The sequence below is a fragment of the Scardinius erythrophthalmus genome (assembly GCF_964197995.2).
Source record: "Scardinius erythrophthalmus genome assembly, chromosome: 6".
In the NCBI taxonomy this organism is placed as follows: Eukaryota; Metazoa; Chordata; class Actinopteri; order Cypriniformes; family Leuciscidae; genus Scardinius; species Scardinius erythrophthalmus.
In genome coordinates this window covers 3,692,950-3,719,493 of record NC_138226.1, presented here as the reverse complement: position 1 = coordinate 3,719,493, position 26,544 = coordinate 3,692,950, and the positions used below count along the sequence as shown (strand labels likewise).

Here is a 26,544-nt window from a genome sequence, read left to right as displayed (position 1 = left end):
CTCTGCCTGTTTCTCTTTTGGTTTGTGCTGATGGAAGGGAAACTACGGCAGAAAATCAGTCGACGTTTCGCCGCTCGGATGGGGGGTGGCCGAGAGCCGCATGCAAATGACCTGCTCATCAATATTAATGCTCACCCTTTATTAGCTAGAGAGAGTGAAGAGGGAGACATGTTTTCACTTTAGCCTCTTTTATGAATATAGTTCACCTGTGCTATGTGTATTTAGATATTGTCTTAATTAACAGTTTTACCAAAAGTAATGAGCTGCCTGCCTAGTCGGCATGTTAAGGCATCGACACAAGGCCTTCCAAAACGTAGGCAGAATTGCGTTTATCCTTTGCAGAGATACAAGTTTCCCTGAGATATGAAGCATATATGTACATATATGTATGTACAGTATATAACCAGCCCCAACCAATGACGATTGACAGGAAATTAAATTGGTTATTTGGATTCTATTGGTCCGTGTTGCACTGGGTAGCTCAGCCCACATGCACGGGGTAGCTCCGCCCACAGTCAAATTCTATTTGTCCACATTCTTGTTCCACATAAATATATTAAAAGTCAAATTCTGATTGGCTGTGATTATATTATATATTTTGCTCTAAAAGTCTAGGCAGACGAACTGCTTGTTGCTTTGAGTTTGTTAGGAAGTTTAAAGCCCGGGACACACCAAGCCGTGCCAAAGAACTAGCGTATCAAGAGTCCATTTTCGTCATTCAAAAAGGGAAACCGAAAACTAGGACTGCAGATATAAACACTGTAAACAAAGCAGCGCTTGCTTACCATTTTGAATATCAATCATGCTAATCACTTTCTTTGTTCCAGTCAGCTCATGTTATTATGAAAATATTCACGCATTCGATCATTCACGCATTCACAGAGTTCTCTCTCTCACCGACGGCCCGATTCAACATGCTAAATTGGCCCAAATAAACCCGACGGCATACGACTAAAGCTAAGCCATCCAACGTTCAAAAATAGCCCGACATTGTCCATCAACTGATAGTTGGCTTGGTGTGTCCCGGCCTTAAAGGGATATTTCACCGCTGGAAAGATGAATGTGTATTTAAATTGGGTCATTTATGTAGTAGAAATGTGAAATTATTGTAGAAGTTGGTGCCTTCTAGACTGAGAAAAGCCAGAAAATGTATTTTTGGCTCATGTGGATGAAAGACAACAACTCCCAGAATGCACTTGCTTCGCTGCTCTACGAGGACACGCCCAAGCCACGCCTACCGGTTACAGAGGGCAGTGTCGGGAGAAATGATACAGCTAGGCTACTAGTCGACTCGAAACTGAAAAGACGGCGTTTTATCGTGAGATCCCCCTATGGGCGGGTTGAGGACATGCGGAACGAGCTCCTCCTACTGGCTGGAGTCTCTCGCCTCTGCACAAAAAAGCCTCTGATGACGATAAATGACGACTTTTGCGTCATTTAAGGTTTTATTCCAGACACACAATACAGAAATCTCTCGTCTCAGGGGGACATGAGGGAGGGAAGCACGGTCATTCCAAAATACTACCAGGTTTCTACTGATACAAAGCTTAATGCTAATCGGTGAAGTATCCCTTTAAGAAGACATCTATGTAGGCAGCTCACTAGGTTTATGAATAGGGCGATTATTGAATGGCAAGTCTGTGATTTCTGTTGTCAGATCTCCAGGTGTTCGTCCGTTAACTGATAAAGTGTGTATATACTGTGACGGAGCTCTGGCAGTGTGTGAATTGAAATAAATGATAAGATCTGAGGGCCTCAGGTGTTTTTGCAGGTGTGTGTAACTCAGGTGTGACTATTAACACCCTTTTAAACTAAAACCTTAAAGAGATAGTTCACCCTAAATTCACCCACCATTGACCAACTGAAACCTGGTCTAAAGTCAATGGTGCAATATATATATCTTAGTTATTTAAAGAGCACGTTAGTAATGTGCACCTATAGGCGGATCCACAACGTGCGTACACTCTGCTTATTACACACACATGGACGCACAGCAGCACAAATATTAAAAATAAAAGGATTACAATGTAAAAGATTATTATTGTGTACATAAAGACATGGTGGAATCCGGCTTGTCCCGTAGATGATCTGCTTGCACACTTTAACCTCGCTCTCGAGCAGATCCGTTTGAGCTCTGGAGACGCGTTCGGTCTTTCCACTATCAAAATCCATCATGTAAATTGCAAATCCGCCATGGCGCGAGCACACCTGGCATTTAAAGGGAATGGGAGATGAGACTCTGATAGGTTTAACGCATGTAAATCCCAAAAATAACCCATTACTCATTAAGAGAAAAGGGACAACCCTTTTAGACAATGCGCCGGGAGCACCGACCATTTTTCCCCATCGTTAAACTAGCAAAAGTGGATTCGGACACGCCCTAAGTGAACTCGCGCCCTGCGCGTTAGACCATGCGCTTAGATCGTTAAAATAGGGCTCCTGGTGTTCCTCAGGGCTCAGTTCTCGGCCCTGTTTTATTTTCTCTTTATATGCTTCTTTTGGGATCTATTTCAAACAGATATTGAGTGACCTTTCACCTCTATGTGGACAACACCCAAATGTATCTGCCTTTAAAGTGTGAGAATAAGCATGTCTTAAAGCCAATTTTAGACTGTTTGGGTGAGTTAAAACTCTAATTTTTTACATCTTAACGAGAGTAAGTCTGAAATTATCCTTTTTGACTCGAATGAACGCCGTGTTCATGACTTTGATCTTGATTCCCTGTCACCGTACAGTACCACATGTGTTAGGAATCTGGGTGTATTGTTTGACAACAGCCTTAAATTTGATAAGCAGAAAAGTGCTGTGGTTAAATCTTGTTTTTATCATCTTTGTTTTTTAACTGAGGTTAAGCCATTCTTGTCTCTTAAATGAGTTTGACACAGTTATGCATGCCTTTGTAACGTCTCGGTTGGATTATTGCATCTCACTGTGCGTCGGTGTTCCCTAGCCATCCATCTCACATTTACAATTAGTTCAAAACGCGGTGGCCCGACTTCTCAAGGGGAAGCGTAAATGTGAGCATATTACACCGATCTTGATTTCACTTCATTGGCTTCCAGTTAAATATAGAATTGATTTTTGAAGTCTTTTATTTCTATTTAACTCCCTTTGGAATCAGGCGCCACAATACCTCTCTGACTTACTGCACCCGTACACACAGTCGAGATCACTTAGATCAGGTGATTCTGAATGACTTTATGTTCCCAGGAGCAAAATAGAGCTTTTAGGTTGTTGGACTTAACAACAGTTAAGTAACAGTCTCCCGGCTTACATTAGAACTGCCCCAAATGTATATGCATTTTTAAATCTTCTCTTAAAACATATTGATTTTCTTTGCCGTTTAATTTTCCTTTATTCTCTGCTTCTATGAATTTTTAATCTAGAAACTTAACCATTTTAATAGCTTTCCCACTTTATTAGCTGATTATTGTTTTACTATATGTGATTATTGCTGTGTTCTTTTTTTATTCCTTTTTTATGCAGCACTTTGGTCAACTTCAGTTGTTTTTAAATGTGCTATATATATATAAACATTGTATTGTATGTGTGTGTGTGTGTGTGTGTGTGTATAGATATATAATATAAATATATATATATATATATATATATATATGTATATATGTGTGTATATGTATATGTGTGTGTGTATATATATATATATATATGTGTGTGTGTATATGTATATATGTGTGTATATATATATTTTTGCATGCCATATGACCAGTACCCGACATCAGTCAACCAATAAATTATGAATTATTTACTGCCATTTTGTGAATAATGAATAATATGTCTGTATTTTAAAATATAATTTAATTACAAGTACTTACATTTTTAGATTAATCTGTTTATGTAATCCAAATTACATAAAAGTTACCACCCAGCACTGATGCTCAGTGACGGATAACAAATAAAATGGCAAAAGTTTCACAGTTTTTGTCTCTTTTTTTCTCTGTCACACTCCCGACAGCAACAAGAGCAGGACCCCACTAACCTGTACATCTCCAACCTGCCGCTGACCATGGATGAGCAGGAGTTAGAGGCCATGCTGAAGTCTTTCGGACAGGTCGTCTCCACACGCATCCTACGGGACAGCAACGGGGCCAGCCGAGGGGTCGGGTTCGCCAGGTGAGGGTCCTCATATCTGAACCCAAATCACCATATCAACTCCTGTTGTCACGCTATCATTCTTTGTGAATTCCCCGATCATGGTTGAAGACTGTAGCGTTGATCAGGGCACGGGATTCAGACGTCCTGGAAAGCCCCTGGCTTTCTGCCCACCACAACACAAACACCTCAGACCCTCCCAATGATTCTTAGTGCCAGTCAGTTGCTTTAAAATATATCTGTGTATATCTGACATATCAGCATGGCAAAGCCAGGAAACTGAACTCTCTGAACTCACACGGGGCAAGTAAAAACTTGTACTAAGTGTTATTCACTTGAGTGAAAAAGTAATCTGAACAGGTTGATTTAATCAGAGAAGCAAGTTTTTTGATAACAACGATATAAATAAAGACAATGGTTTTTAATGTTAACACAAACCTTCTGTCATGTTGGTTTTTATAGCCCACATTCAAATGTTTATGAAAATTGATTTCAGTGTATTTTTGTTTTGTTTTTTGTAGTCAAACTAATTTAGACATTCAGGAAGAATGACATTTAACTATTTTTATTTACTTTTTTTTATTTTACTCAAATTTGACAAAATATAAAAATAAACAGCAATATATTTTTAAATGCATATTTTTAAATGCATTTTATACATAAAAATGCCACGCAGAGAGTTATTTTAGTATCATTGAAATACTATTATAGTGTTTATTAATATTTTAAAATATATTTTTAGTTAAAGTTTTAGTCATTTTGTTGTGTGTTTTTTTATTTTTTTATTTATATGTCTATATAGTTTTTATTAATGTTTTTATTGTATTTTAGTACATCAAGTTAAACTAAATTAAAATGAGAAATATTGCCTTGTAAGCTAGCTGAAATAAAAAAAAATACATTTTATTTTATTTCAGTAAACGTTTATTTTATTTCAAGTAACAAAAATGTTTGTTTTTTTTTACATTTTTAATTTAAGTTTTAGTTTTAATTTACCATAACAACACTGGTTCTTTGAACATTTTTGAGTGATGGCACGCATGAATCATTGAATCAGAGGTTTAAATTGATTCACTAAAATAAACAGTTTGAAGTGACTCACTGAAATGAATCAATCTTACCAACTCTAACTCTAAATGAAGTTTAAATGAGAGATGCTGTTATTATAACCTCTTTGTCTGAACAAGAAATAAAGGCCTCCATGCATTTATAGTGCATTAACAATAGCGTGATCTTAGTTTATTTTATATATTGTAAAAAGCCCTAGCTATGCTTCATATGACTTTTCATTTGACTATAACACCTTTCTCAACATTGACAGGAATGATGTTTGATACTAAAATGTGTAAACCTATAAACCGATATTATGTTTCTCTAGGATGGAGTCAACAGAGAAATGTGAAGCTGTCATCTCTCACTTCAATGGGAAGTTTCTGAAAACACCAGCTGGAGTTATGGGTAAGTGTGTGTTACGGGTGCTTCAAGTTTACTTTAAACGAATAGTTCACGAAGAAATGAAAATGCTATCATTGTTTGCTCACCCTCATAATGTTTCCAAATCCTTTTCTTCCACAAAAGAATACCCTTACCTCTTTTTTTCCCCATATAATACGAGTAAATGATGACAGATTATCATTTTTGGGTGAACTTCTCCCGTAATGTGTGTTTTATCTCTGTTTGTTTGTGCGTAAATGCACAGCGCGGCTCTGTTCGAGCACATTCATTCATTCTCTGGTAATGATTCTCCTCGGATGGGGTCTAAATGGAAACAGGCTTTCGGGCATGTGGCGCAACCATTCAGCCATACCAAACGGCTTTCGCACGAATGTAGATTCAGACTTGCTGCACGAAACACTGAAAACCCACAAAGCTGGGTGGAGCTTTGTTCATAATCAAAGTGGGAGCTTATTTGATTCGTGGAGGTTCGATCGGGGCTCAAGTGAATGCAATGTGTGCTAATTTTTCTTTGAGTGGAATCTCGGCCTTGCGTGGCCTCTCTAAGCATTTTAATTGGATTATTAGACTGAAATAGTCTCCACTGACCATGTCAGAAAGGAAGGAAGGGGATTATACGAAGACAGCTTCCACATTAGATGCCTGTTCTCAAAAGCATTGTGGGAAAGTCATTGTGGATGGAGCCAGGAAGCCTCAGAGGCTTTAAGACGGAAATCGGCGGTGTGTAACTGGTAGAGATTTTGCTATGCAATTTATGCATTACATCTGCAACAATGAATCATAGATGCTGAAAATGTGTATAGTGGGTTAAGTCAAGACGAGGATGTTGGTTATTAGGCACAAAGTTTAGTTTTTTACAGCTAGAGCAACTTCAAGTCACACCATGTTGTGACCCATTTTACTTCCATAATCATGAAACATGATATTCATACTTGCACTATTTGATATTCAATTGCACTATTTGTGCATCCTTAAGTCCTGACATACAGTACTGTCAGGACTTAAGGATGCACAAATAGTGCAATTCTGTCAGATTCAGTTGTTATTTTCTTACTATGGCTGGTCAAAATTTGCAAGCCACTGAATAAATGTAAATACAGGGAACTACACTGCGACCAAAATGGTCGCATATGCGACCTTTTGAAATGCCATTGCGACCAAAATTTTTAATGGGTCGCAAATGTATCACTGATTATTTTTGTACCTATGTTTTAGGCAATATGCTATGATTTACTATGAGCATTTATTAAAACAGAAATGTGTATTTTAAGAATACGTTTTATAACGTGCTCTGAGCATTCAACACATCAAGTTGGCTTCAGCCCCGCGACCGTTACTTAGATTAAAACGTACCATTGTATCTGCGCGACTCGCGAGCTCTCTCTCTCTCACACAAATACGGACGCGCGCGCAAACAGAGAGAGAAGATAATTGTAAAATGAAAATTGACGGGCTATAATTTAAATTTTGTTCTTGCTTGTTTTGTTTTTTCTGTCAAAATGTCGGAAAGCATATTGTATTATCCATCCGTGTTTTTAAAATTCGTTAAATGACGGACGTTTTACAACAGCCCTCGTTATGTCGGATTCGTCAAACTTAGCCTACTTGATATTATTTTTAGAATAAGTGATTCGTTATGCTATTATTGGACTCCTGTCTATTCATTGTCAACTGTTTTCAATAAATATGTTTGTATTGGCTAACATTTATGCAGCTAATGCCTGTCCTGTTTAAAATGTGCAATGTTCAAATGCAAAGACAGCACGTCACAAATAGAAGCTCTTTTCCCTGTGGTATTTAGTATCATATTTGGTAATTGGAATAATAAATTAAGTAGCCTATCTTTATTGTACACCTGTTTTTTTCATTTTTTTTTTCATTTTTTTTTTCTGTTTTCTAGGGGTTTCTTAATTTTAGACCAGCACACATTATATGCAATGCAATGCAATATAATGCATGTGTGTCCTATGTGTGACATATTTTGCACACGGGTAAAGGTGCCCAACATAAGTTATTTCTAAAGTAAAAAAAAAAAAAAGAAAAATGTGTTTTGGAAAATTTCTCTTTATTTGATTATCAGTAAATTTGTTTTCTATACAGAGATATCGGTATCGGCCATAACAGCAATATTAATATCGGCCACAATTTTCACATCGGTGCATCACTACTTAAGAGTTCAGGAGTCTGCCCATCTGTGCCAACCATAGCATGTTGAAATCCATTTTGCACTTTTTTGTGTACTGTATTTTCTATTGCAGTAAATCTATCCCAACCAATGTTAAAGAAAACAAAAACAAGAAGACATGTGGTTTAAAAGATGGCAAGTAAAATAAAAAGCACATCTGTATGCAATACAGTTTCATTATTGTTCATTATTATCCAGAGCGGCTTACTATAAACAATTTGTGCGACCAAATCATGTTTTGCGCCAGTAACTGAAAAAGTTAGTAGCGCAAGTGCCACCAGTGAAAAAGGTTAGTGTAGCTCCCTGAAATATAAGTTAATGTAAAACGTAACCTTGATTTGTTTTTTAAAAAAGAGGAAAATGACTAACTAAAGCGTTTTTATTTTAAGAGTGCATGTAATGCTTTAATCAAATAACATGAAATGCATTTTTAAAGGGAAAGCACTCTTTAAAAGGGTTTCATTTTTTCCATAAACTAGTTATACATTTAAATTTATGCATTTGGCAGACGTTTAAATCCAATATTATTGAATGCATTGCACTCAAGGTATGCATTTTATCAGTTCATGCATTCCCTGGAAATCTATCATTTCCATAATCTAAGTTATCGCTTTAATTTTAAGTGCTAGATGATGAATCTTAATTTAATCTACAAAAAAATCGAAATGATTGATATCTTGTCCTGCTCTGTATTTTCACTCTGTGTTTAATGTACTTACCGAACAAAATCTCTAGCGCTCGAGCCATGTCTGCTGTCACACTATGATGGTTTTGGTGGTGTTATGAGTGTTATGAGCATCATGCTGAGAGTTCATGCACCTCCTCCGTGTCTCTCTGCAGCGCCGTCAGAACCCTTGCTGTGCAAGTTTGCGGACGGAGGCCAGAAGAAGCGTCAGAGTCAAAATAAATATGTGCAGAACGGACGAGCCTGGGCCAGAGACGGGGACAGCAGACTCGTGAGTACTGCTCTTTTGCTCTCGGTGTCCGCATCACTCTTAGCAGCCATACATCACCTGCCACCGCTTGTTAGCAAACACACGGACAGCAGAGATGTTACACAACGCTGGTCATGTGGGTGTGTGTGTGTGTTTACACAAGCTACTCTAATACAGCCATATATTACGTGAGCTACACAAGTGATACTGAGAGTGGTGTGTGTGTGTGTGTGTGTGTGTGTGTGTGTGTGTGTGTGTGTGTGTGTGTGTGTGTGTGTGTGTGTGTGTGTGTGTGTAAACTGCTGAGTCACTTGATATTGCCCATCATGACACTCACGCTCTGTTCTAAATCCTAGTGAGCTTCCTACACAGGGAGCTGCCTTATAATACAGCATCCTAACTGAGATCTACCCTCAGAAGTGCCCTAACCCTGACCCTGATTTGAAATCCACAGCATATGTGGATTTTGGTTAAAAGTAAATTTGATAAAAAAAAATAAAAAAAAATAAAAAAAAAATATTATATTTTCAATACACTTCAGGATTTTATTAATCATATTTTTTTTTTTTTTTTTGATCAGTACTCTTTGGGATTGAACTAATCATATTTATAATCAAACATTTTCTTGCTTTTGTCACAATGCATTCTGAGATTTGTATTTATCAATATTTTACAATATTCCTCATCCAAATAGATTTTTGTAGACTTTGTCTTTTTTATGTTATTTTATATTATTGTATGTTTTTTATTTTTATTTTGATCAGTTATCTTCGGGATTTAATTAATCATATTTGTAATCAACATTTCTTTATAAGCTATATTGAAATTATCTCTCTTTGATTTGAATTCATCATTTTTTACAACAATATTCATCTAAATAGAATTAACTAGTCTGTTTATAAAATCTTTCTTTCATTCGTTTGTTTCTTCACACTAGTATTAGTTTAATCGCGATTAATCGCGTTAATGTCATAGTTAACTCGCAATTAATCGCACATTTTTATCTATTCTAAATGTCCCTTGATTTCTTTTTGCCCCATTATCTTTTCTCATTTTAATGCTCTTATCAACATGGAAAAGTGGATCGGCTTGCTTTGTGCAAATGTTTTTTTATTGAAAACAACATTGGCATAGGCTATACTGTAGTGTTCAATTTCACACTAACATTCTCACTTGGAGCAAATAATCGCATCAGAGAATTCGCATCAGCTGTGTGTGTGCTTGGCCATCAAGTGGTGTTTCAGACTGGACGTGCTGCGATGATCGCTCAGTTCACAACGACAGAACACACAGATCACTTTGGTCTTGTCAATGGAACCATTTGGCAACTTTTTAAAAGTAAACTTTCCATTCAGAATCTTATTGGCATCCATTTCGGCGTCTCGCGCTCGCCATCCACTCAAAACGTAACGTTAGCCTACTACTCTTTGGCCGGCTCGCAAGCCCAAACAAGTGTGTGTGTGTGGCGTGCCTGTTGTTTTGTTTCCGCTCTAGCTAGATCCGGTGTGGTGTTGTAGTTTTTACTAACGTTACTAGGTGTTGCAACAGCATGTGAAAAAAACGACAAAGTTTGCTAGGCCAAAAATAGCGTTTGAAAAAATGTACGCTGTTAAAAAGGGTTTGCGTTAATAACGCGTTTAACTGACAGCACTAATAATAATCTATTTTATTTTATGTATTTTTTCATTTTTTTGATAATTTTTTTACAGATCTCTTCAGGATTTAACTAATTGTATTCATATAATCAGCATTTCTTTTGCTTTATAATCCATCCTACAGTGATTTTGTCGCAGTGTATTCTGGGATTGCCTTATCTGAAAAATTTGGTCAAACAAAGCGCCTTTGCAGACTTTTAACACATATGATGCCTTAAAATGCTGCCTGTGTAGTCAGCTCACTAGGTTACGGAGCCGAGCGAGACACGTGCCTGTAGTCACAGTGTCACATGGCCATTAAAAAAGAAAATGTATTACATCACATCACAAATGTCCTTAATTGAGTCGATGCTGTGGTTTTTCTAATAAAAATGACTTTGAACATTTTAATTTTTTTCTGCTTATCATGTGCAAGCCTCGCACAGAGAAGGTCGTGGACAGCATGTAATTACAGCACAATGGGTTTCCTGTCACGCCAGATCATTTCCTTAAACCAATTTTATGGGTTTACATTTACATTACATTTACATTTAATCATTTAGCAGATGCTTTTGTCCAAAGCGACTTACAAATAAGGAGAACAATAGAAGCAGTTGAACCAGTTATATATATATACTGTATATATGTATATACATACATACATACATACATTTTTGGCTGCAAATTTGAGGGGAGAGTAGTGGCGTCATTTATTTTCAGTTTTCAGTTATTTGTCAGCAACTACTGTATAACAAGTACGGTGGCCCATCAAGCATTTGAACACTTAAGTCACACTCAGTGACATAATTTAATTATTGCATTAAAGGAACTTTCGGCCCTATAGTGGTAAAAAAAAATGCATGCATGCAGTTTGAGGAAGAATATTGTTTTGGTTGTGCTTCGGCTCCGCGTGACTGTGAGGATGAATATGATTATCTGACTGTTACTAGGCTTAAAGGGGTCATCGGATGCAAAATCCACTTTTATATGGTGTTTGCATATAAATGTGTGTGGACACAACCACCATACAATGAAAAAAATCCATTCACTCCTTTTTTTTTTTTTATCCTTAAAAAGCCTAAAACACTCTCAAAAATCAAGCCGTTTGGATTTTCTGAGCAATATGATGTCACATTGCTCATGCTCCGCCCATGAGCGCTGACGGACCGTCCCGCATTAGCATATTTAATGTCCGGGTCACTTTTTACAGCCATATATCTGGTTAGCAAACACACGGACAGCAGAGATGTTACACAACGCTGGTCATGTGGGTGTGTGTGTGTTTACACAAGCTACTCTAATACAGTCATATATTACGTGAGCTACACAAGTGATAGTGAGAGTGAGCTTCCTACACAAGGAGCTGCCTTATAATACAGCATCCTAACTGAGATCTACCCTCAGAAGTGCCCTAACCCTGACCCTGATTTGAAATCCACAGTGTATGTGGATATTGGTTAAAAGATATAACCAGTTTAGATCTCAAGCTGACTAACTATAGACGTTAATGTAGCTTTACCCATTAATAGACGCGCTACTTCTTTGAAAATAAATTCCAGCACATTTATTACGAGCTCTGTCTCGTTCTCTTTTTTTCCAGCAGACTCTCCTCTGTTCGGTGTTTGTTTAAAATGGGTGACACACACACACTCACACACACCTAACCTCTCACACCAGACACACGTCAAAGCAGCCGGAGCAACTTTTCTCTATTTACAGATTCAGATATGATGAGACACACACTGGCAAGTGACACATGTACGCAAAAAAACCATCCCACCCGCTCTAAAATATAAACACCTATAATCAGCGTTCCCACGGGTCATGGAATTTCTGGAATGTCATGGAATTTGAAAAGGTCTATTCCAGACATTGAAAGTCAGGGAATTTTATATATTTTTTGTCCAAGTCATGGAATATCAGGGAATTTAGTTTGTTGCTTTAAATTTTAGTTTCCATTTATCAAAATGTAATTTTTCTGTAACGATTTTTTTATCGCGCTGTTTCACACATCTTTCTACGGAGCCCCTGAGGGGACCTTTGCAAAAATAATAATACGGACTTTGATTTGATTGTCTGCTATATATTTGCTTCTCATTTATTAAATACAGGCAATTGGTTGATGAAAAATATATTAAAATTAAGATACAATTTATAGAAAACGAAATTCACTTTAAAGAAAGGCTTTCTACAAAACAGAACAGCTCGGTGCTCCGCAAAACAGCAGCCTGTTTTGCCGTTCATTATAGGTCATGGAAATTCATCTTTTTAGTCAGTGAAAGTCAGGGAAAAGTCAGGGAATTAGATTTGGTTTAGAGTGGGAACCATGTATAATAGACTTGCCACAGTGAAGACAAAAACACATTTTGGAAGAAGGATTGATTGATTTTTTTTGTTTTTTTGATTTTTTTTTTTTACAAAAAAAGTTACATAATACACCTTTTAAGTAACAAAATATCAAAGCAAGTGTCTGTATCTGTGCTTAACACTTTTCTTCATCACTTTGCTCAGTGTATTTTAGTGGATGATTCACAATGACAAAGTGACACAACACTTTTTGTTTTCCTTTTTGAACACTTCAAAAACTGAATAGTGTAATAATTGTTTTATTTCTCTCTCTCATAGGCTGGCATGACCCTCACGTACGACCCCACCACAGCTGCTATGCAAAATGGGTACGAGACCGTAAGAATTCAGAAAGAACCAGTGTTACTGTAGTATTTGTAGAGGATTATACAACCCCTGAAATAATTCATGTAATCACCACACTTAGAGGATCTTCACCCTGATTATAGCAAATAAACAACATAAACATAACACAAAAATAGCTTAAAATTCTGGCTTCATGAAACATACCTCAAACAAATCCACGTAAATTGTATTTATTTAATTGTTTTATCAATTTGATTAATTCCTTAGTTTTTTCCTCTACTTGCTCCGGGAAAAGACATTCCATTAATAAAAAAATAATAATAAAATTAGTGGATTTGTTTGAGGTATGTTTCATGAAGCCAGAATGATAAGTTATTGAACAAAACGTTTTGTGTCATATCTGTGATTTGTTAGTTTGCTATAAAGTAAAAAATCGTGAGTGAACATCCTCTAAATTTGGAGATTCCGTAATTTTTGCCAGGGATTGTAGTATTTATTAATATTTTTATTTATTTTTACTTTCATTTTAATTCTAGTTTATTAGTTTTTGATTCTATTTAGCTTTCTTTCTTTTTTTTTCTCTCTCTCTTTTAGTAATTTTAGTACTTTAACATAAATTTATATTTCAGTTAATTGCAACATTTCAAGGTTTTTGGGGTTTAAAATATTAATTTCATTATTTTAAATCCGCTTTATTTCATACTTATTTATGCTCTTTATAAGTTTTGGTTTCAGTTAACAATAAAAACACTATTATTAATATTATTTATTATTTTATTATTTAATTTTTTCATAGAGTTGCCATGGCACAATAAAAAAAAAGTAAATTATTATTATTTTTATTTTTTTCAGCCTTATTTCAATTAATGAGTTATTTTCAATGAATACAATTTTGTTTTTGTTAACAATAACCACACTGGAGAGAGCATGCACATCAGTTCACACTACAAATGCTTGAACGTTTTTAGTTGAGTAAAATAGTCAAGTATTATATATTTATACATGTTAATACTTGAACAAATTATATTTACAAATATGTATATAACAGAAGGTATCTTATAAGGCAGAATACTCATATTCAATGCTATCATACTATATTCACAATATTGCACAGCCTCACATACATAATTGCTTAAATATGTCCTTTTCATCTCTCTGCAGATTCTATCCGACCGCCTACAGTATTACAAACAGAATGATCACACAGGCGCCCATGTCTACATACATCTCACCTGTGTCCACATACCAGGTAACATAATCCAGTTCAGATCGAACAGACCGATCGAGGTCTCAGAGGTGGATGTGTCAGAACTGAAGTAATCACTCTCCCTCATGTTGTTCCAACCCCGTAAGACTTTCGTTCATCTTCAGACACAAATTAAGATATTTTTGATGAAATCTGAGAGCTGTCTCACTCCTTCATAGGCTTCTATGTAATCGAGATCTGCCATCACAGAAAAGTCCAAGTGACTACAGTGGCTCAACCTTAAGTTAATAAAGCGACGAGAATACTTTTTGTGCGCAAAAACAAACACAAAAATACCGACTTTATAAAACTCTTCATTTTCTTCTGTGTTTCTCTGAGTGAGTTCACGAGTGTAACAGCGCAGCGCTTCTGGGTTGTGCGTCAGAACGGAGGCTCACTATTGGTCGGCATCACACGCATCACACACATGACCAGCGTCGGCCAATAGTGAGCCTCCGTTCTGACGAAAGGCCCACACAGAAGAAAATGAATAGTTGAATAAAGTTGTTATTTTTTATTTCTATTTTATAATTTATTTATAAACTTTTTCAAAGCATTAACAAGAAGCTTCATACAATTAAAGATATAGCTTATAGCCCCTCTTTATAACCCTTTCCGCTGAAATAATTAACCAAACATCACATAAAAGTTAAGACAACAACAATAAAAAAATATATATATACATATATACATAGCCAATAATACAATTTTCTGACATACGGTATTCGTGGTCTGTACATAATTATAAAACAAAACCCCAATTGGTGATCATATTTAACATTGATCAATAAGTGGGAGAGTCTTCATCTTCTCAAAATATGTAATCATGGGTTGCCAAGTCTTTTGGACAGATCCTTTCATTAAATATTTAATTTTCTCTAATTTTAAGTTATGATACTAGATCACATAACCACATTGAGGCTTTATGTGGGCTTGTTGACATCCACTCCAATAATATTCTTCTTCTCATTTTTTTTTTTTTTTGCGCACTGAAAGTATTCTCGTCGCTTGATAAACTTAAGGTTGAGCCACTGTAGTCACTTGGACTATTTTAACGATGTCTTTACTAACTTTTCTGGGATGGCAGATTTCGATGCCATAGAAGCCTATGGAGGAGTGAGACAGCTCTCAGATTTAATCAAAAATATCTTCATTTGTGTTTTGAAGATGAACGAAAGTCTTGGGGTTGGAACAACATGAGGGAGAGTAATTACTGAGAGAATTTACATTTTTGGGTGAACTAACGCTTTAAGGGATTGTGTTTTTATCGTTCAGGTCCAGAATCCATCCTGGGTCACCCATCAGCCCTACATCATGCAGCATCCGGTGAGTCTGATCTCTCACGGTCCAGTTCATGCTGGTCTTCAACAGTGTGTGTGTGTGTGTGTGTGTGTGTGTGTGTGTGTGTGTGTGGGAGATCTACACTTGAACTGCTCTTAGACTGAGTGTGTGGGCGACATCTAAACAGACTCACTAAAGCTGCAAACCACATCAATATGAACAAACTTATGCCAAATAATAGAGTTAATAAGTCTAACCGTAGGCTGGCACATCAATACTTGACAGCATTGCTCATCCAATCAGAGTTTTATAAGTTTCCATTTATAAAAATATATATATATTTCTTCACGGCACTATCAATATAATAGCCTATTTTATTTTATTATGTTATATTATTTTATTTATTTTTTAGTAACACTTTACAACAAAGTTGTGTTAGTTAAGGTTAGTTAATGCATTAACTGACAATGAGCAATACATTCGTTACAGTATTTCTTCATCTTTCTTAACATTAATTAATATAAATACTACTGTTTATTGTTCAGGTTCTTTAACTAATGTTAACTTTTGATTTTAATCAGATATTAGTAAATGTTGAGATTAACGTAACAGATTAATAAATGCTTTAGAAATATTTTTTATCTTATTACCTAATGTAGTTAACTATGAAACCTTATTGTAGTTACATTACATTCTTTTTACATTTTTAATTATTGTATTTTTAATTTCTATTTCTATTTATTTTTATCAGATTTTTGTTTCTTTTGTTTTAGTTTATTTATAATAAGATCAAATAAAAACGTTGTTGTTTATAAAAATACCATTTGCATGTCAAAGCTCTGCTGCAGATATGTCTTTAACTGTGTGTTGTCATATGAACAACCAGTAATTAAACAATTAATAATTAAACCGATTTAAGTTTTCATAACCTTACAAATTTGCATTACCGTCATTTCTTTTAAAAATAACACAGTTGGACACCATAAGTCATCAGACGGTCACAGATATGTCATGTCTTACTGTAAATAACGTAAAAAAACATTTTTTTTTCAATTAACAAATTTATTTATTTATTTATGTCAATGTAATTAAACGTACGAAAACATTTTTGTCAATTATTTCCACTCCGTCATTTGAGAAGCCGCTTTTAGGAGCAACACTGCCTATAACAACATAAAAGTTCACATTTTGTCCCTGATACGTGACATGTGCTTCCTACTCTTGAATAGCAGCAGCCACCGCGGTTGTGCAGGAAACACTGGTGTGAGTGTGTGTGTGTGAGTGTGTGTGTTTGCATAAGTGCACTAACACTAAATCACACACAGATGCTGTAGTACAGTGTCATTGAAGCCCACGCCAGCATAAAGAACCTGAGGGGTGTGCGTGCGTGTGCGTGTGTGTGTGTGTGTGTGTGTGTGTGTGTGTGTGTGTGTGTGTGTGTGTGTGTGTGTGTGTGTGTGTGTGTGTGTGTGTGTGTGTGTGTGTGTGTGTGTGTGTGTGTGTGTGTGTGTGTGTGTGTGTGTGTGTGTGTGTGTGTGTGTGTGTGAGATAGAGATCAGTGATGAGGTACTAAGATTGCAGGTACTAAGTGAAGCTCAGCTGCATGAATGACACATCAAACAGGAAGAGACTCTATGTGTGTGTTTCTATTTGAGTGGGTGTATAATGTATATAAGTAATGTGTGGTATAATGGGCTTATGATTTTTGTATGAGTCAGTGCGTATAGAGCTGAGTGCCGTGGGTCATTAATGCGGAAACTGTGGCATTTAAAGGCCAGTAATGGCGCTGATGCCTCATAGCTCTTAAATATACGGAAGATTTTTAGAGTCTGACTCACAGCGTAAGAAAGCAGGACTCATCACACACACATCCCAGACAGACCCCGATCTCCGACACTGTACACTTCACAGGTGACACACACTCTCGGTCTCATTTACTTCATATTAAACTTCACAAACCATCATCTATCATACATTTCAAAGATATCTATGGTATTACCAGGATCTGTTTTTTAGTGAATATTATTTATTTTTTAAAGCACAGCAGTGAAAATTAGCAAAAAACAGGAATTTTGGGAAGCATTCGGGCTGTAAGTTGCATATTTCCAACTTTTTTCTTTGAGGGAATTATTATTATTTTTTTATTTTTTTTGTAACAAAATGTTATTGGTCAAACATTATGAAGACAAAGTGTGAACAGTAATTGTGATTTTTATTTTATCAAAGTTACAACGTTAAATAATTTTCATCTAATATTTATATTTTATTTTATTTTAGCTTTATTTCAATTGAGTTTTAATAATTTCAGCTAAAACAATAAAAACATTAGAAAGAGCAAATCAGCAAATTCACACTGCAAACGCCTGAAAATACATATTTTAGTTTATTTCAGTTAGTTGCAACGTTTCTCATATGTGTTTTTAAGTTTTTCATTGAATATCTATCATTTTTATTTTATTTTAATTAATGACAACACATTTTAAATTTAGTTTCCTTTTGAAAAGAGCATGCATATCAGCAAATTATTTTGCTTGAAAGTACATAGTACACACATATTGAGTAAAATAGAAAAAAAAAAATTTAAATTTAAAAAAATGGGCCAATTATGAAAGGAAGTGTACATATGTGGATATGCTCCTTATATGTGGCTTTCTTGCCTTTTCTTCCTAAGTGAATTAATGTAATGTAAATGTCCCGTTCCATCATAGGGAGCAGTGATATCGCCCTCTATAGATCACTCCATGTCTCTGCAGCCCACGTCCATGATGAGTCCTCTCACACAGCAGATGGGTCACCTCTCTCTGGGCAGCGCAGGAACGGTGAGCACAAATCAGCACTTCTCACACTACTGTCTTGTTTCTTCAAAATCTGCTGAATCACTTGCAGCTGTTAAAGGGTTAGTTCACACAAAAATGTAAATTCTGTCAGTAATTACTCTCCTGCAACCCCGTAAGACTTTTGTTCATCTTCAGAACACAAATTTAGATATTTTTGATGAAATCTGAGAGCTGTCTCACTCCTCCATAGGCTTCTAGGTAATCAAGATCTGCCATCCCAGAAAAGTTAGTAAAGACATCGTTAAAATAGTCCAAGTGACTACAGTGGCTCAACCTTAAGTTCATCAAGTGGTGAGAATACTTTTAGTGCGCAAAAAAACACAAAAATATTAACTATTTATTTTCTTCTGTGTGTTTCTCTGAGTGAGTTCACATAGTGTAACAGCGCAGCGCTTCTGGGTTGTACGTCAGAACGTAGGCTCACTATTGGCCAGCATCACACACATGACCAGCGTCGGCCAATAGTGAGCCTACGTTCTGACTAAAGCTCTCAGATTTAATCAAAAATATCTTTATTTGTGTTTCCGAAGATGAACGAAAGTCTTACGGGGTTGGAACAACATGAGGGCGAGTAATTACTGACAGAATTTTCATTTTTGGGTGAACTAACGGTTATAAAGCTCTGGCTGTGTTCAGAATGGAATGGCCTTTATACATTGCTTACTATGTTTTTTAAACAGTATGCACTATGCAACGCTAAATATTACAAAGTAGTTTGTTGTATACTGCACATTTTGTTAAAAGCACCGTGTCATCCAGGTATCCATGCAAGTACTTACTTTGCAACCTCTAAAAAGTGCATTCTATGTAGTATGAATGTAATCATGTGACCTACCAGTGTCAATTGCATCCTCTCCTGTGGCCTCATGGGATAGTAAAGTGTCCATCTTATGCACACTTCAGAATCTCGACGGAAGTAGAAGGTCATCTGGGTACTTTTTCGCTACTCTGAGTATTGTGAATTCAGACATACAATTCGTCACATACTGTTTTTCACCTGCTATAAAGTAGAACGGAAGAACTGATAAGAATGTAAATGTGTACCTTGAAAAGAATCTTGAAATGCAATGCAAGTCGCTTTGGATAAAAGCATCTGCCAAATGCATAAAATGTAAATGTAAATGTAAATGTAAATGTAAAGTAGGGAAATGCAGCCCATGACTGACCTTAAGCGCCACCTACTGGTGAATTATCAAGTTGCAATTAAAACATAAAGGCCACAATATGGAAGAACACATTTTCTGATAATTATAGTATTGAACAATTTAAAGGTACACTATGTAGCTTTTAGCGCTCTAGCAGTTAATATACAAAAATGCATGCGTCTTGAAGATGGATTCATGATGTACTCGTTAATTGTATACATTTTGAGTGAACAAAACATCGCATTAAACTTTTATGTTGGACGTTTTTATAGTGCAATAATATTTTTTGGGGTTACACTGATTCAGCATATAATTGGCCAAACGCTGCAAAACAATGCATAGGCCTATATTTAAACATATACAGGCCACACATGGATCATGCACAACAGTTGATCTCAGCAGAAATACTCAAAAGTAACCAAATAAAAAAACGCTGACAGAATGAGAGCACAAAAAACACTACAGCAGCAAAGTGTGCAGGTTTGTAGCTGCATATGTTGATGTTTTCTCTGTGTGTGTGTGTGTGTGTCTCCTGTAGTATATGCCAGCCAGTCAAGCTCTCCAGGGGCAGTACATCCCTCCATACACTCACATGCAGACCACCGCAGTCTCAGTAGAGGTGGGTTCATGTCCACACACACTTTCCCAGACACAGATTTAACCTCGTCCTGTACTCGAGAACTGTGTGAGTTCACAATCACCATAAATGGAGAAAAGTTCAAGAACAGACTGGGCTTGTGCAACTGTGCCGAGTGTTAAGAACATGTCCTGGGAACACGTTCACTCCAAAATCAAACTAAAGATATAGAATAGAATATTTTGCTAAAAAAAAAAAAAAAAATTGTTTTTAGAGCTATTGATTTTTTTTCTGTGAGATTATCTTGACAATTAAGCACATTCTCCCAATTATGATGCATAATAAAAATGACAATAATAATATATTATTTAAATTTAAGTATTAAAGTATTTATTCATTAGGGTAGTATTTTGTGTATTGCCTTTAATTTGATATATTAATATTGATATATCATTTGCCAATGATATATTTTGAATATGAATTATACAATTATTAATTAATAATTAATATTATTTAATTAATATATATATATATATATATATATATATATATATATATATATATATATATATGATAAAGTATAATATTGTAATAGTATTATTTTTTACAGTATTACAGAATGGGAAACCTATTATGTTGTTTGTTTTTCAGTGACATGAGCATGTTTTTGTGACATTCATCCATTAGCGCATGTTAATTGCCTTCAAAATAATCAGCGATTATATAATAATAATAATAATAATCAGTCATTTATATTCTGATTTGGTGTCTAAATGTGAGAAATTGAAGCATGTTCTGTTGTAGGAGAACAGTCCACAACCTCAGGTGGATTCGTCCAGTGATCATTCACCTTATACCTATCAGCAGGCCAAGTGATGAAGAGGTACTGTCACTCACTTCTTTCACCGTTGATCTGTACACACATACACATCATGTAACGGCTCGTGTGTCGTTTTACCATAAGTTTTTGGAACCCAAAAAATAGAATAGAAAAATCGAATCCACTGAGATTTTCCTATAAACCATTTAAACATTAAAGCCCTATTATGCCCTTTTTCAAAGTCTTGATTTTGTTTCGGGGTCTACTAGAATAGGTTTTCATGCTTATGAATGCTTCATGAACGTTATTTTACATATATTTGTCAGTCTGTCAGTAATTCTCTGAGGTGCGTTTCCCAAAAGCATCATTAGCCAAATGTGGTTGCAAGTGCCGTTGAATTGTGTTGGTAACGACAGAACTTGCAACCATAGTTGGCTTTGGAAAACCCTTTTAGTTTTTGTCTCCATTGGGGCTTTTGCACTGGGTAGTTATAGGAACTAGTCACCAAGGCCGTCCCCACGAGAACTACATTTTCCCCTAGGGCCATTTTCCTGGTTGCATTCGCACCTGCACTGCAGACTTTTATTTTGACAGCATTAAGAACGTCTGAGCACACAGCTCTCCATTCTCCATCTTCATTAGTTTATGATCTGCTTAACAGTCTAATACCTTATTAGATAGAACTGTTAAAGAAATTAAGCAGTATATGAAAATGTATTATAGCATTTGCAGTGTGCTTAATGCCCAGGTTGATTCCCTCCTTAGCGGAAAGGTTGAGAAGTTCTTGGATTTCGGCGTCAGTCCATCTATCGCTGTTTTCCAAGTTCGTGGAGTAAATATATAGGCTATAAAATGCCGTGTGTCAGTGTTTCGCATGCATTCGGCCAATCAGCATTCACTTACGTCACTGGTAGTTCCTGTTGTGCTGGGTTATAGCCTACTCTGAAGTAAGAGCTTAATTAGTCTCACCTAAAGGCGTTCCTAGGGCTAAAATCAATCCCAGATCCTGCGGTGTGAACACGCCAAAAAGCAGGTTATAGTCAAGTCACCTTCATTTATATAGCGCTTTTAACAATATGGATTGTTTTAAAGCGGCTTTACAGTGATAATAGTGAATTAAAGTAACAGAGATTGTTTTGGCTTTATAGCAGCTCTAGGATAAAGTTATTGTCCAGCTAAAGTTAGTTTTGATTGATTCACTTCAGTCGCAACGATCATTAGTTATTAACTTAAGGGCCGCTAAACACGACACCGTTCTAACAGAAAACTCTTAAGTTCTCTCTGCGCAAACTTTAAAAACACGAACCCGTGAGAACGCTGATGGCGTGCGCATGCGTATTACGAGTTCAGTCTATAGGTATGTGCGTTTGAGTATGTGAGCAGGCGTGTAGTCCAAACCAACCCTCAACAAACTACTTGTCTGGCCTTAAAATTTATATTAGGTTTTTATTCAAACTTATATAGGTTATAGGAACTCTGGTGCGAAAGCCCCTTATCAAGCCCCTCCTTCTGAAAAGCACACTGTGCTCTGATTGGTTGGCTGGATCAGTGTGTTGTGATTGGTCAAGCGCTTCGAGTGTGTTTGGGAAATGTCCCGCCCCTTACCATAACCGCCAGTTTAACACACTACTGACTAATTCACCCAGGCTCCGCCCCTTTATTCTGCATATTAATTATTTAAATGAGGAATATTGTGACATGTTTGTTCCCGGAAGAAAACTCAGGACTACAATGGAGGCGTTTCAGGAGTTCAGAAACACTGACACTGATATAGAGAAGAACTCCCGCTGGAGAAAGCCCTAATTGGACCCCTTTAATGAAAATGCATTTGATAAGAATTAAATAATAGACTTTTTCTATCATTAAAATTATAGACTGTTCCTCTTATCTTACATTTTTTGGAAATTGTCAGCCAACCAAACAGAAGATGTGGTCAAACCCAAAATCTATTTGGTATCTTATTATTCACAAAAACTAATGTATTCTTCAGACCATTAAAATGCTGTTCTGGGTTCCAGGAGGAGGACGGCCTGTGCATGTGGAAGCAGTGCATGAGGATCCTTATCTAAATGTTTAGAGGTCATTTCAAGTGTTGATGCATCATCGGTTTACATCAGTTTGAAACGATTGGTCTGGAAGTATAAACAGGTTTAATGCGGTATTAGTTTGAGCCCACCTGCAGTCATGCTTCACTGGTCCTGATGTGTGTGTCCGATCTAAATTAAAGGGATAGTTCTTCCAAAAATGACAATTCGGTCCTCATTTACGCACCCTTGCCTCATTCCAGACTTTTTTATTAACTTATTATTTGATGGTTATTCATACTGTCAAGATCCAAAAAGAACAAAAAAGTATCTTAAAAGTTGTCAATACAGCTAATTGGTTTCGTCATTTGTCATTTTCCATCATTAGGCGCGTTTCCATTACTGATTTGCGCAAAACTTTTGTGATTTTTTTTCTTCTAAATGTCGACAAAAAACTATTGTGAAATGACAGTGTTTCCATTAACTGATATTATGCGACTAAAACTTCATTTTTTTCTCTTGCGATAAATCATTCCAAAAATCATGGCGTTGGTAGGTTTATGTACTATATCCCAGCCACCGCACTAGACATTATTATTAATCAAAGGAGACGTATGTGTGTTATCCTATCATTAATGGCATGGAAAGACCCTTATACTGTGAGCGGCACATATGAGGTGTTTCTGGGTGTTTCTCACTCATTTCTGCTTCGAGGTCTTGATTGTGCCATTTATTTGAGGTTTAGAATCCAGTATTCCTGTAATTCCTGTAATTTTATTAATTTAATAAAGAGCTCTGTCTCGTATTCTGTCCAAACACACCGCGTCATCTACGTCAGCTGACCTGTAAATGCGCAAAAACTGTTTCTTTTTCGAATTGCTTGAAAACCCACCTCATGCGAGCGGAAAGACGGCGAGTTTTTGCGAACATTACGTGTTTCCATTGGCCGTATTTTCAATTTTCAATTTCAATTTGCGCAATTTGAAGGGTAATGGAAACGCGGCTATTGACGTGGAGGAATCAATGATCTCAAACCTGCTTTGATTCATCCATGGCATGATTTTTTTTTAATTGTACAGTCGTGAATAAGATTTATGAAGTCTTGCAGACTTGAAGATTCAACCTCGTTTTGTGTGTCAAGGAAGAAAAAAAATAAGAGGTTATTGGAATGACATGAGAGTGAGTAAATGAACGAAAACCTGGAAGTAAAAATAGAAATTTTACACTTGTAATTTTCATGCATGGATTTTTTTTGTTTTTGTTGAATATACGTTTTTATAGTAATGCTCAGATCTAAAATATTTTGTCGCTGAGAAATTGGTCTTTGGTTCAAGATGTTGGGAAATATATTATGTTATCTACTGTCATTCAAAAGTTTGGGGATGGGATTTTTAAAAAGCTCACCAAGCATTTATTTGATGACAAATACAGTAAAGACAGTAATATTGTGAAATATTATTATATTTTAAAATAACTCGTATTAAATAAATTGTAAAGTGTAATTTATTCCTGTGATCAAAGCTGAATTTTCAGCATCATTACTCCAGTCTTCAGAGTCACATGATCCTTCAGAAATCATTCGAATATGATGATTTGATGCTCAAGAAACATTTCTGATTATTATCTTTGTTCAAAACAGTTGTGCTGCTTCATATTTTAGTGGAATTTGTGATCATTTTATTTTTTCAGAATTCTTTGACGAACAGAAAACAGCATTTATTTGAAACCAAAATCTTTTGTAACATTATAACTCTTTTTTGATCAATATAATGCACCCTCGCTGAGTAAAAGTCTTACAGTGTTTGTGTCAAACTATTGATTTGAAGTTTTGGTTGTGCTTCACTTCCAGGGTTGTGTGAGGTCGAGAGAGAAGGAGACGACTGCTAAATCAATAACAGCTTCCTTTGAAGGACCGGCTCTACCGATGAATCAACATTTTGCACAGGTTCTACGATGAGTTCCTTGGTTTTATAATAAAACTACTTCAACTATTTTGGTATAAGTTCCATTAGGTGCAAATCAAGGATTCATTTCATCAGAGGATGCTAACAAAGAAAAAAAGAAAAAAAAAATGAAATGGAAAGAAAAAGAAAAGTTTTATTTTAATAAGGAAACTGATTATTTTTTACCAAGGATTGTCACATAGATGCAGGAACTTCATCATGCGACTCGATGTGCATGGATATTATTCTTGTGTTTATGATTTCAGATTTGTTTTTTTTGTTTTGTTTTCTCTCTCTCTTCTTTTGTACTGAAACAGATGTTTGTTCTTAGAGATTTGTCAGCCGGACATCCTGAGAAAGATGCGTTTGTGCTTGCGGTGTGAGTGTCGTTGATGTGTTTTTCTGTTGTGTGCTTCATCTTCGGTCTGACCGATCTGTTCGTCTTATACGATTTGCCTTAAACTCTTTCCCGTACGGTGGCCGAAGAAGAGACGTGTGCGGCCGCTGCCTTGTAAATCAGCTGAATAGGGCTTTTTTAGCAATCTCGCAAAAAGGAAAATTTCGCTGCGCTTGGATTTCGGTGTTTTGCTTTTTCAGATCTTTTAGAGTACAAACCGTTTCGAGTGACGACATTGATGGAGTTTTCATAGGATTTAATGTTTTTATAATCAGAGGTGATGATCCTTTGGTTGTTTGAATGTGGTAGAAATTCTGCTGAACGATCACATTTTTGATAATCGCCTTTTACTTTCGTTTATAAATCTCGGTGTTGTAGTTTAGCTTTAGATGAACTCGTGTGGGAGGGAGGGGGGAGGGGCTTTGACTCGTATTCTAATTTTGGGGGCGGGAGGGGGGCGTGGCCTGTCAGTCAGACCGAAAATGGTTTGATGCGTTCAGAGTTAAACCTCTTTAAGAAACGGCAGTGGTTCTTCAGCGTGTGGATTTCAGTGCTCGATTATAGCAGGCGAGTTTACTTCACCAAAGCGAGCGGATCGTGCGGACGTTTTCTCTCGAGGCGGGCCACGCTGAGACTTTTTAACAGACTAGATTGCAGTTCTGGAGAATGTGCCTTCTTTGTACATATGCATTCAGCTGTCTTTAGTCGTCGAGGTGCGGACACCGATAGCGTGAAGGACGATTTGGATCCAGCAAGTGCCACAAACTAAACTAAAACATCACTACAGAGCGGAGACAACTGAAACTGAAACGTGGAACGAGGACAGGTTGAAACGACGGCACCGTTTTAAACCCCTAGTGAGCTGCCTTCCAAGGGAGCATCGTAACTCATGATGATTTGTTAGAGAAATGCGTGCATCATACAAATGGATTTCAGGAGAGTTTTGCATTGGCATGTTGCTGTAAAGGTACAAAGCACACACAATTATTAGTGCTTTTTCATTAGAATCAACCATTCTTTACGATTATTTTTTTTTTTTTACTCGAAATGCATTATGGGATTGCCTTCTCAATGAAGGATATATATGATGCTGACTTAGTATTTGTAGGTATCTTAGTGCACTTACTGCCGTATTTTCCAGGAAAATAAACTGAAACATTGACAAATATTATAAACACAATAAACATGTGTTTTATTTCCCGTCACTCCACAACCAATCCTTTAAACGCAATGGTATTTGAAAATAAAATGAAAATAAAACAAACATCAATTATAGTGTGCATTCATTATAAACAACATTTAG

General features: G+C 36.2%; 1 protein-coding gene across 3 annotated transcripts in view; it reads left to right on the top strand.

Moving 5' to 3' along the window:
* rbms1b (RNA binding motif, single stranded interacting protein 1b) overlaps nucleotides 1-26,544 on the top strand; it is an 81,220-nt gene extending 54,676 nt beyond the window's left edge. For all 3 annotated transcript variants that reach the window (XM_081367781.1, XM_081367782.1, XM_081367783.1), the window contains exons 5-14: nucleotides 3,974-4,131; nucleotides 5,489-5,568; nucleotides 8,591-8,706; nucleotides 12,945-12,994; nucleotides 14,133-14,220; nucleotides 15,493-15,543; nucleotides 18,207-18,317; nucleotides 20,019-20,099; nucleotides 20,862-20,940; nucleotides 24,751-26,544. In XM_081367781.1, coding sequence (XP_081223907.1) covers nucleotides 3,974-4,131; nucleotides 5,489-5,568; nucleotides 8,591-8,706; nucleotides 12,945-12,994; nucleotides 14,133-14,220; nucleotides 15,493-15,543; nucleotides 18,207-18,317; nucleotides 20,019-20,099; nucleotides 20,862-20,933 — 807 coding nt within the window. In that variant the 3' untranslated portion in view covers nucleotides 20,934-20,940; nucleotides 24,751-26,544. The remainder of the gene's footprint in view (nucleotides 1-3,973; nucleotides 4,132-5,488; nucleotides 5,569-8,590; nucleotides 8,707-12,944; nucleotides 12,995-14,132; nucleotides 14,221-15,492; nucleotides 15,544-18,206; nucleotides 18,318-20,018; nucleotides 20,100-20,861; nucleotides 20,941-24,750) is intronic.